Source organism: Bombus affinis, unplaced genomic scaffold (genome assembly GCF_024516045.1).
Source record: "Bombus affinis isolate iyBomAffi1 unplaced genomic scaffold, iyBomAffi1.2 ctg00000075.1, whole genome shotgun sequence".
NCBI classification, from domain to species: Eukaryota; Metazoa; Arthropoda; class Insecta; order Hymenoptera; family Apidae; genus Bombus; species Bombus affinis.
The window spans coordinates 464347-476753 of record NW_026108825.1 but is presented as its reverse complement, the minus strand read 5'-3'; the positions used below and the strand labels follow the sequence as shown (position 1 = coordinate 476753).

Below are 12407 nucleotides of genomic sequence, written 5' to 3'. Positions count from 1 at the left end.
CAACCCGAGAGAAATAAAGAGTATGCGGCTCAACAGTGACGCTTCCAAGATATCCAAGGACATTTGTCTCCACATCGCCAGACACGATGCAGGACTCGATATCCATGCTGCCGGTGTCGATACGGATTCGTGGATACGTCTTCTCATCCATTGGCTCGTAAGATCGAATGTAATGAGCTATCTTCAATCGTAGATCTTCTTCGGCTGTTATTGAATCCATGCCAACATAGCAAGCGCTGTACCGCAATATCTCCTTGTAATTTCGCTCCAGTACAACCGGATCGTCGTAGACGCACTCGATAATGAGGACGCGATAACCGCTGCCCGGAAAAATAGTCGAAGACCTCGGCGCGCTGCGCTCGCATCACCAACGTGGCGTCCAGGATCTTCAAACAGGAAAATTCTTAAATGCAACTAACTGTGACGACTCGCAAACTCAAATTTCAGTATATTTCTTCCTACGCATTTTATTTAAATAGACATTAGACTATATCGATTTTCAATTGTCTTTCTTTGTATTGTATATTTGGAGAGATTGCTGCAACAAGGAGGTAGCTTTCCAATAATTTGTGTAAACCAGCAGAATGCAAGTCAAAATTAACCAAAACTATATCATATTTTGACACGTGCTATAAATTCATGATCTAAGCTAATATTTGTATTATTTAAACACATTTGAATATGAAACCTATACTTTTGTTTTTCTCTCCCGATAAATGCAATTTAAATACTGAAAGTGTCTTCATGTTGCTACAGGCCCTTCGTCAAAATTAATTATCGCTTTGTTCAATTAAGAACACCGCCGGCCATAAATATTAGGGCACATATTGATATTTAATACGAATGGAGTGCTTTCGTTTCTAGTAATTTCGTTATAAATCTGTTATTTCATTCGCGGCATATGTACTTTGTAATGTAAGATATAGCAGATAAAGAAAAGTGTCAAAGTGTTCCAATCGATGCTTATAACGTGTAGATGTCCTAATAATTATGGCGAGTAATTTATATATGAATTTACATGTTGGTTTCTCTTATTGTTAACATATATATCAAGACCACATAGAAAGAATACGATAAATTAGAATAAATAGGAATATTTCAATATGATATAATTTGGAAGGAAAAATGCACCGTTAATTTCAGAATTAAATAATTAGTTTCCTATAATATCTAAGATACGTTTCCACATAGAATTTAAAATTTAACGTGAAGACACGTTTTACCGTTGTAGTCTTCATATTGAATTCGTGTCATATTTGTTCAATTCTCGACTATTTCTAAAGCGCATAATATCGAGAAAATAACGAGCCGATCTTAAGCTACTTTCAACACCATGAACTATTGCGGTTTCTATCGTGGAACGTTGGTACATGTTGTTAAAAATATTAAGCAAGGTAAAACTCGTACGACGATATTCGGTTCGGTCGGAGAAAGGTAGACCGGCTTGACTAGCCTCGGTTTAATCGCGTCGTCCACCGTTAGCGCGATCTATGTATAAATACGACCCTTGACCGTTCTAATATTCTAATCTATTCTTGCAGCTCCGGTTACATAATAACAAAAAAAACACGTGTTTCTTCTTCCGGTCGGATTCTTCAAATGCGCAACGATTAAAATTCTTTCTTAACTTTGTTCTATTATTTTCGATCAAATGCAATCGCGCGTGCTTGCATTCGTTTCGACATTGAATCTTTCTCAACTTTTTTCGATTACTCTCAATCAAGCATAACCGAGCGTATTCTCGTTCTCGTGTTGATACCGAATCTTTCTCAACTATTTTCAATTATTTTCAATCAAATACAATCGCGTGTGTTGTTGTTCTCGATTCGATACTGAAATCTCTTGAACTTTTGCGATTATTTTCGATCGAATGCAACGGCACGCGTTCTCCTTTCGATACTGAATTTATCTCCAGATTCTATTCAATTTCACATCTTTACTAGACGTTTGTCACGCGTCTAATTGATGCTTACAGCTACGGAATTTCCGCCTGCGAGCCATGTAGCGCACTCGTGCATCGCGTCTCGTTGGGCCAGAGCTCTCAACGCTGCGTTTGTAACCCCAAACTCTTTTGCCCTGACGTCACCTTAGGCGACCACTTCTAAACATTCTCCAGACAGCCGATACTTGAACATTACACATGGCGACCTTGGCGACAATGTATATTGCCGGAGTACCTGAGGGTTCATCTATGTCCTAACGATCCTTCCACCGAATGTTCTAGAAGCGTAGCAATAGTCAGTACGCCTACAGGGTAGTGGGGATAATGAAGGATGAAAAACAAAAGAAGAAACAGATGTCACCGAGAGTAAGAAAATATTGTAAGAGCCTCAGTCTCGAACGGCCACGGCTAGAGTTCAGAAGTGTATAAACGAGGAAAAAATAAAGTTTTCTTCTTTCCTTTAAATTTCTTTCTTATTTTACGTGACATTTTGGCGATCCTGCCAGGATACATCAACGTTGGATAAAACAAGATTACGGTTTTGGCCTACGGGACATCCGACCAAAGGTGTATCAAGCAACCTGTATTACGAAAAACGGTTTTATTAGTAAGTAGAACCATTTCCTCTAAAAGGATCGATCGATTGCATTCGATAACGTCAGACTCCGACGATCTATTACTCTGAAATGGACAAAAGGGACGATAAGAAAATTACACCTGTCGCTTCGACTAGCGGTGATCCAAACCTGCGGGCAATTTTGGATATGATGCAGCGCCAGCACGAAGAACATAAGGCAGCTATAAATGATTTGTATAAACTAATTCGCGATGAAAGCACTCAACGGATCAAGGAAATAGAACCAATAGGGAAGACTGTGGCCGAACTCAAGCTAGGAGTACAATCCTCCGTAGATACGTCTGAGTTCAACTCAATTATGACAGACGATACTAGTTCTGCCAGCAGAAGCACTACTCGGGACACCCGCATAGTGAAATCTCCGGAAGAACGCGTTCGGATCAAAGAAACTCCAGAAACCTCCGACCCAGCGAACTCCGAGGACGAGGAAGAAGAATCAGCCTCGTACGAACGACATATGTTCGACGCGAAAACCAGCATCGAGTTCATCCCAGTCCTCAACGGTCAAGATGACATTGGAGTGGAGGGATTCATCAAGCGGGTAAGCGAAGCTAGATCGGAATGTAAGGAAAAGCGTGCTTTATTGAAATTAATTTTAACCAAACGCATTGTCGGCGAAGCCGAAAGAAGCATTAGACATTCGGTTATCGAGACGTACGGCGCCTTATTCGAAAATCTGAGGAAGTTCGTATCGATTAACGTAACTTCAAACGGTGCGCGAGATATATTACAAAGAACTCGGCAAAGTTTTAACGAATCAGTACACGGTACGTCAAAAGATTTCGACACGGTCTTAATGAACTTATATACGCATTGCAACACGAAATCCGCGATCCTATTCGACGAGCAGTCGCGATAGACCTAGAGAACGAACGCGCAACCGAAACGTTCATACTAAATTTAAAACCCGAGATAGAAATCAGAACATCAAGCATGAAACCGCGCACCTTACAAGAAGCACAAGATGCCGCGTTCGAAGCAGAACTATTAATCGGAGAAATTGAGCGAAACCGCGGAAATCAGTGCAGCCAGCAAATAAGAGCTCACTCATTCGCCCGAGGGAATGTATCGTCACAACGCAAACCCCCACTTAGGAGCGGTCCGATGACTACGCTCAATCGCCTGCCGACAAGCACTCAAATAAACAACGGAGGGAGAATGAAGTGTTTTAAGTGCAACCAAATAGGACATACCGCAAATTACTGCCGAAAATTTTCAACCGGCCAGCCAGCGAAATCTTCCGCCACCGCGCAGCTACAATATAAACATGGAGAATGCGGGACGAGAAGAGGAAACAGCGCTACCAGAACCTCGAGAGACGTCGTACGAGTACACGCAACAACAGGAAAACTTCTATCCATTGGAGTTCGATCGGGAACAGAAATCAAACGATATTTAATCGATACCGGTGCAGGAATAAATTTAGTTAAAAGATCAAGTGCCATATTTAAACCTAAAATGACAGTAGCTAAAACATTTTACATGGGCAATGACAAATTCCAAACTGACGAAACAGTAGACTTTCAATTCTTTAACATCATGAACACATTTCACGTTGTGCCAGACGATTTTCCTTTAATAGAAGACGGAATAATTGGTTTACCTATGCTCTCTAACTACTCATATCGAATTAACAACGAATCGATACAATTAAACGGGAACGAAATATTTTTCCAGGCGCCGAAAACCATTCTCCCAGGGCAAACCAAAATCGAAACAATTTATCTGGATAAAGTTCCGACGAGAGTATGTTTCTGCAATACTGGTGAGCAACCAACTATAATCACTAATGATCTTTCTTATGAACACGATCTCGATAAAATTGCTAAAATGAAACAAATAATTAGACTAGACCATATTGAAGACAAACTTCGTATTCCTATCGAAAAGATCCTCCTACATTACATAGACGTGTTTGACCTAGAATCCGATACCCTACCTTGTACTAACCTAACAAAACACACTATTACCCTACGCGAAAACAAAATCGTCAATACCAAATCGTACCGACCTCCCGAGGCCCATAAAGCAGAAATTGAAAAACAAATGAAAAAAATGTTAGATAAAAATATCATTGAAGAATCAGATTCTCCTTACAACAGTCCAGTATGGGTAGTACCCAAGAAATCAGACGCATCAGGCAAACAGAAATGGCGTATAGTTATCGACTTTCGAAAATTAAATGAACCTACCGATCAAGACGCCTACCCACTACCGACAATCGACGACATTCTATCACAATTAGGCAACGCCAAATTCTTCTCTGCTCTAGATTTATCTTCGGGATTCCATCAAATATCTATGGACCCCGACTCAAAGAAATATACAGCCTTTAGCACACCTCAGGGACACTTTCACTATAATCGCATGCCATTCGGTTTAAAAAACGCCCCAGCCACCTTCCAACGCATGATGGATACCGCGTTACGAGGATTATTGAACAAATACTGCTTTGTATACCTTGACGACATAATAATATTCGGTAGTACAATTCAACAACACAATGAAAACCTTGCTATAGTATTGCAAAGATTAAAAGAGTTAGGACTAAAAATCCAACCCGACAAATGCGAGTTTCTAAAACCTGAATTAGAATACTTAGGACATGTCATAACACACGAGGGCATAAAGTCAAATCCTAAAAAGATCTCCGCAGTTAAAGACTTTAAGATTCCCAAAACACAAACAGACGTAAAGTCATTTCTCGGATTAGCTGGATACTACAGAAAATTCATTAAAAACTTTTCCAAACTCGCCAAACCATTAACAGATCTCACAAAGAAAGACAATCCTTTTAGATGGACAGAAACGCAACAGACAAGCTTTGACACACTAAAAGAAAAGCTATGCTCAGCCCCAGTTTTAGCATACCCAGACTACACGAAAACATTCACACTCACCACAGACGCTTCCAATGAAGGAATAGGCGCAATCTTATCACAAGACGGACATCCTTGTTGTTACATATCACGGACACTCAACCCCCCAGAGAAAAATTATTCTACCACAGAAAAGGAATTATTAGTTATCGTATGGGCAGTTAAGAGACTCAGGCAATACCTGTTAGGAAGACGATTCGTTATTCGAACCGATCACCAAGCACTCACTTGGCTCAAAAATTGCAAAGACCCTTCCTCGCGTTTGATTAGATGGAGACTTAAACTCGAAGAATACGAGTACGATATTCAGTATTGCAAAGGTAAAGAGAACACAGCAGCCGACGCACTTTCCAGAAAAATTTACCAAATTACCGACAAATCAGTCCCAGACACACCTGCAAACTCCGAAAATATTGTAGAACACTTTAACGCATGGTCAGAAGACGCGACACACCCGAGACGACTTAAAATCACGCCAAACGATCACACCTTCTATCAATTGAATAGAGAAACATTAGGTCCATTCGACAAAGATACTTGGATTCGAAAAATTTTTGAACTAACCAAGAAACACAAGAAAATTGGGATAGGAGACAATAGTTTTACCGAAGCCGAAAAAGCTAGGATCAAAATAACACTCATGTTTATTAATGACCAAATTGAAGAAATAACTTTTGCATACGAACCAATACAAACCATAACTGACGAACAAGCTCTAGACATTATACGCGAAAACCATAACGACATTAGTGGACACTTGGATATTCAAAAGACATATAGTAAAATCAAAGACCAATTCAAAATCCCACGCCTCATGGAAAGGATAGAAGATTTTATAAAAAATTGCGAAGCTTGTCAACGACAAAAGCTAGTTAGAATCAGACCCAAGGAACAACCCGTAATTCCTCAGACATCAGTAGAGCCAAACGAAAAGATAGCCATGGATCTAATTGGTCCGATGCCTAAAACCACACGTGGAAATCAATACATTCTTTCGACTCACGATGACCTAACGAAATATCTCGTTTTAGTACCACTGAAAACACAACGAACCGAATCGATTATCGATGCACTACTGCACCACTACATTTACATCTTCTCAGCATCCAAAACGATACTAACAGACCAGGGACAGAACTTTATTAGCGAACTAATGGAAAAATTCGAGGAAGCATTTAAAATCAAACATATAAAGACCACTAGTTTTCATCCTCAATCTAACGGATCCTTAGAACGAAAACACGCCACAGTAAAAGACATGATTCGCACGAGCCTACACGATTCTAATAAAGAATGGGATCAGGTATTAGACTTTATTTGCCTAGGGTATAATACCGCGATACACGATGCAACTGGATTTTCACCCTTCGAACTAACATTTGGAAGAAAAGCCAACCTCCCGTCTTCCGTATCCCGAACTTCCAATTACACTTACGAAGAAATGTTTGCACTATGGCAAAAACAATTGCAAAAATATAGAATGATAGCGAAGAACACTCTTGAACAAAGTAGAAAGAGGTACATGAGAGATCAGACAAGAAAAATCATTAGAACTCAAACCTTATTTAAGGAAGGAGATCGTATACTCCTTCACAACGATCATAAGTCGGATAAATTGGACGACGAATGGTTAGGACCCTACGTTATTAAATCAGTCAAGACACCGTATTATGAGATTCTCATTAGAGATCGAGTTAAGAAAATCCACGGTAACAGAATAAAACCTTATTTTTCAGGACGATCACGTCGGCTTTACCACCCTTAACGGATTAAAAATAACCCCTATTGACAATAATGGAATATTTCATGAGAAAAGATCCAAAGCATATCTTTATAGCGAACACATAAATGTTATTATAGGACTAGATATTAGTGCTGTATTGGAACAAGTAAGATATATTGAAAAGGGAGTAGCCGAAGTTAGGAATCATTGCGAGACACGAAAAGACTGTAACATATTACCAGAAATACGCTCTTTACAAGCAAAACTAAATAACGTCAGAACACTTAGCATCGAATTACGATCCTTAGCTCACATTCATCTCAGAAGTAGACGAGGACTAGTAGACGCTATCGAATCTATTAGTAAAACTCTTTTTGGAACCCTAGCCGCGAACGATCTAGATATAATCAACAAAAATATAGACAAACTCTTTGAAGAAGGTAACAGCCTAAAAACCATAATAGCCAACCAGACAGCTTTGATTAAACGAATTTTAAATAACGACGTCATCCAGCGACTGAAACAAGTAGACACAGGTGTAACAAACGAACTTAAAACGCTTAACAAAAACGAGATCACCTTAATAAAAGTCATAGCTCTAGAAAGCTCACTCTCTGACTTACATTTCCAAATCGACGAAATATTCAATTTAATCATCTTAGGAAAACAAGGAATAATAAGCCCACAGATTATTGATCCCGGAACTTTTATTAACAATTACGCCCAAGTACTAGGTAGCAAAACAGTAGGAAACGCTTTTATACCAAAGGAAGAGAATTTCCAAAATATTTTAGATATCTCAGAACTCACATTGTTTACTCGACAAAACAAAGTTTTCTTTGTAATTTCTGTACCAACAGTTATGGACATGGAATGGGATATAGAGCAAATATATCCCATACCATCTCTCACGAACAAAGTGTTTTTAGCACCTTTAGTAGTTCATCCGATATTTTTAACGTCAGGACTAAATTACATCAATGTCGATCAAAACTACTTGGATAAGCAATGTTCTATATCTGACTTTTACATTTGCAAACAAACTCAGCCGATTCACGACCGTCGAGTGAAGCACGATTGTAACCCTGAAATCTTAAGCGCAGAAAACACTGTCAAATTCTGTAAGGTAGTAGTTTATAACATTGAAGATATAACTTTTATCCCATTAAACGCTGAGAATCATTTTATAGCTATACCAGAAAAACCAATAGATCTGAGCATTTTCGAAGAAAAGACACATCGAATTGTTAGACTAGAGAAACCATCTTTGTTACAAACTAATAAAACCGTAGACATATTGTACAAGAATAACCATATGAGAATCAGTGGTAGTAGCAAGGAAATTTCTTACGAGATTAAAATCAAAACAGTCAATGTAACTAATGATTCAGACTGGATTATTTTACTAAATAAACTAGAGAAAACTACAAAACTTATTAACGATAATTACGGATACAAAAACACTCTGGATTGAATCGAAGATCAAACGAATCAACTAACTTTTGCTCGTAGAATCGATCAAGTTGAATCACGGGGAATATCTATATTACAAATTATAGGATATTTATCCATTGCTCTCATATGCTTATACTTTCTCAACAAAATAGGAATGCCGAAATTGTATTTTCATTTATTCTGTTGTAAAATCAAGCGAAACACGACAAATAACAATCCATCAGCCAGCGCTCCGATGCCAATCAACCCGGCACCTATCAACATATTCACCCCGATTCTACCTGTGCCCAGCACCAGCAACGATTCACAAGTAACCTTCGACCTGGAAACACCCAAGGCAAAATTTCACCCATCTATCTTAAAGAGGAAAAGGAATCTATCTATCCATCTATCTTCGAGGACTAAGTTCATTCTAAGGAGGGGGGAGTGTAACCCCAAACTCTTTTGCCCTGACGTCACCTTAGGCGACCACTTCTAAACATTCTCCAGACAGCCGATACTTGAACATTACACATGGCGACCTTGGCGACAATGTATATTGCCGGAGTACCTGAGGGTTCATCTATGTCCTAACGGTCCTTCCACCGAATGTTCTAGAAGCGTAGCAACAGTCACGTACGCCTACAGGGTAGTGGGGATAATGAAGGATGAAAAACAAAAGAAGAAACAGATGTCACCGAGAGTAAGAAAATATTGTAAGAGCCTCAGTCCCGAACGGCCACGGCTAGAGTTCAGAAGTGTATAAACGAGGAAAAAATAAAGTTTTCTTCTTTCCTTTAAATTTCTTTCTTATTTTACGTGACAGGGTCACCGGTGGCCGGCACTCAACTTGGCCGTGGTATCATCAAGATCACCGGTGACCGGCGCCCCAAGATTAGTAGCAATACATAATTTGAATAATTATTTTTTATTAGCAATTAATTATAACTATTTATCAATAGTTATAAATTTTTTATTATTACCATCGTTACTACAATGGTATGACGAAATTAATGCAGTATAAAATATATAAGAATAGTTTTATTTATACATGAAATATAGAACAATTATTTAGCATTTCACAAAGGAACAATATGAAATAATGTCTTTTTATGTTAATGAATAATGTTAATGAAATAATGTAAAAACTAGGAAGAGCACAATGTAATATATTACAAAATAGAAATTAAAATTTGTTCAAAGCGCCGCAAATGTTGATTTACGTAACAAGTCTATTTAGCGTATGTAATAAATCCTCTTAACGACCGTGTTGAAAACAAAAACGGGAAAAATGAAAAACTAACGAATTAATGATCAAACACGTGACTTGTACACATAATACAACCACAAAATAGGAAGTAAAAAAAGAAAAAAAGAAGAAACACAGATAATTGTTGGTCGAATGGAAATAATACTACGAAGCCGCTTATTTAAGATGACTAATATGATTTAATGAACAGGTTTCGTTTTTAAGTGTAGCAATTGGCAGTAAACAAAACAGAATTCCCAACCTTTAGTGGAATCGCCGTTCCAGTTGAGTCTGCGCGAATGGCGTTGTGCCACTTGGCTTTTTCCACGACCTGGTAAACCGCACATCGCGATTACAACCCCTGAGAATTTTCGGGGAGACTTCATTATCCCCGACGTCCTTATTGATTTTATCCTTGATATTATCCTTGGGTTCTGAAAGCAACAGAATCTATGATACTCGTGTAATTAATTGCATTTTCACATGCTTGATGTGTAGACGTATGGCCAGTGATAAACATCAAGGAGACAAAGGATTGTGCAACAAAGACGCGAGTATAAATGTACAGATCGTGAACAAATTTAACAACGCCAATACGCGATTACGATAGAAGTCAGATATTTTCTAAGGCATTTCATTGTAGCATCCGGTTATTTTTATGTGTATAATAATATAATAATAACGACCAATTTTAGAAGATGCACCCAAACGGCTATGATAGATCTGACCCGGTGCCAAGTTAGTTTGTTAAGCCAGCCAACAGTCGAATGATCGTTAACAATGTGAACGTATGTGACATAATTCGATAGAAAATCGAACAATGTGATCGTATAACAGTAAGAATGAAATTAGTGAGAAAATTATCGTTTCCCTCCGACGCATCTTCGATTCACAAAAGAACTCTTTCTCGCGCGCTATGAGCAAGATGTTTTAAATTTTTATTTTGTTTTCGTCGAATGAAATATTTAGGTTTCTAGGAAACAATGAACGTAAAAGTGAAAATAAAAGATATACGCGAGCATTATATTGCGTGCAACATTTGTGTTACGCCACGAGGCTTACCACAGGCTGTATTTTCTAACCATCGCTCGCGGCCTTACAATGTCGCAGTCAGATCGTTTTATCTGACCGCCGGATCATATACAATGTATCGACGAGCGCACAGCTGTCGCCAAGCAGCGAGTTTTCGAAACGTCGAATTTCGTCCGTTACGTTTTCCACGCAAGAATAGACATACGTGATCATAGGCGCGAACGGTGGCGTGACCTAAGTAGAGTGGGGGTCGTCTTAAAAATGAGACAAAGAAATCATCTAAAGTCGGCTAGTTCCTTGTGACACGTCGAACGTTACACATTGAATCGAATCTAACACATAACGCCTGTCTCAAGCTGCGAAGTGCGATAGGTCTCGTTATAAGCAAACCGCTAAACAAACCTTGACTGTTATCTTTTTTGTTTTTAATTGTTGATCTTTGACTGAACTTGTTGTTTCGTTATTTTTATTAATCTTTTATCAACCAACCCAGTATAGTTGTTACATATACACTCAAACCTAACCACCTCTATTCTCGTAATAGAAATAGGGGATCAATCAGTTCGTGGCGTCGATTGTTTAATCGTAACGAGAATTTACGACTCTCGTTGACGCGTTATCCAGCGATCGCGTCTCTCCGCGAACGGTTGAAACAATTTGCATGAGCATTCTGCTTTTTACCCGTACATTTAGATTAAAATCGTTTTCACTATTGATCGATGGAAGAATAATCCTTACCGATCACACACATGTTCTTTACAATGTATCGTTAACAACACTGTTCGACAATCAACTAATGACGAATCAATAATAAAAAATGCGTTTCAATGACACAACCGGCTAGACGAATTCGCGAGCTTCAGAGTGCGAATTTCAACTGAGTACTGACGCCTTCCTGTTGGGTTCCACGTTAAAAACCGAGCGTTGGTGAACTTTATATTTAGAATTCTCTCTTCATGCACGAGAGCTTTTGACTACACTTTTGCGACTGCCGCTTCTTTCGCGGTATTAATCTCAACAACAAACTTTGTTTTTTGTTTGTTCGACATTCTGACTTATTCTATTCTCATTTTTGGAATACGGATATTCATGCGAAATATTTGTTTCACTCGCTAAATGTAGTAATTTTATAGTTCATATATTTGAAAAGTTCGTAGTGAAATTCAAATAAAATGTATTTTCGTAGAATTGACATTCTATCGAATATAAAATACAATACTGCTTCATATAAATTAAATTTATGAAATCTCTAAAAGGTATAAATTAACCCCTTCAAATTTTATCGCAATCGATTACAGAGCTTATCAATTCTCGGAAATGTTGCGAACTTTTCAAACATCTTCATATTTTTATATACGTTTTATATGATTGTGTAATTATTTGGATTTTTCTATATTTCTCAGAACCGTATAAATATCCGTGATCTACGTATTTGATTGCTATATTTTCTAAAACTCTATATGTCATGCGATAATTTATGTAATATATCGTGTAGTCGTTCGTAATCGATA

General features: G+C 38.2%; 2 protein-coding genes across 5 annotated transcripts in view; one reads left to right on the top strand and one right to left on the bottom strand.

Annotated features, from left to right (window-relative positions):
- The window catches only part of LOC126927119 (6-phosphofructo-2-kinase/fructose-2,6-bisphosphatase-like), a 129440-nt gene extending 127355 nt beyond the window's left edge, over positions 1-2085 (bottom strand). The window contains exons 1-2 of the mRNA XM_050743462.1: positions 1974-2085; positions 319-386 (exon numbers count right to left, since the gene is read on the bottom strand). Of these exons, the coding sequence (XP_050599419.1) occupies positions 319-386; positions 1974-2018 (113 nt within the window). The 5' untranslated portion in view covers positions 2019-2085. The remainder of the gene's footprint in view (positions 1-318; positions 387-1973) is intronic.
- The window catches only part of LOC126927110 (uncharacterized), a 332444-nt gene that overhangs the window by 214282 nt on the left and 105755 nt on the right, over positions 1-12407 (top strand). The window contains exon 1 of one of the 4 annotated variants that reach the window (XM_050743450.1): positions 2258-2549. The exons of 2 other annotated variants lie outside the window; for them this stretch is intronic. The gene's annotated coding sequence lies outside the window, so the exon portion shown is untranslated. Of the gene's footprint in view, positions 1-2257; positions 2550-3470; positions 3988-12407 lie in introns of those variants that run through there. One more of the 4 variants, XM_050743447.1, reaches the window with a different exon arrangement.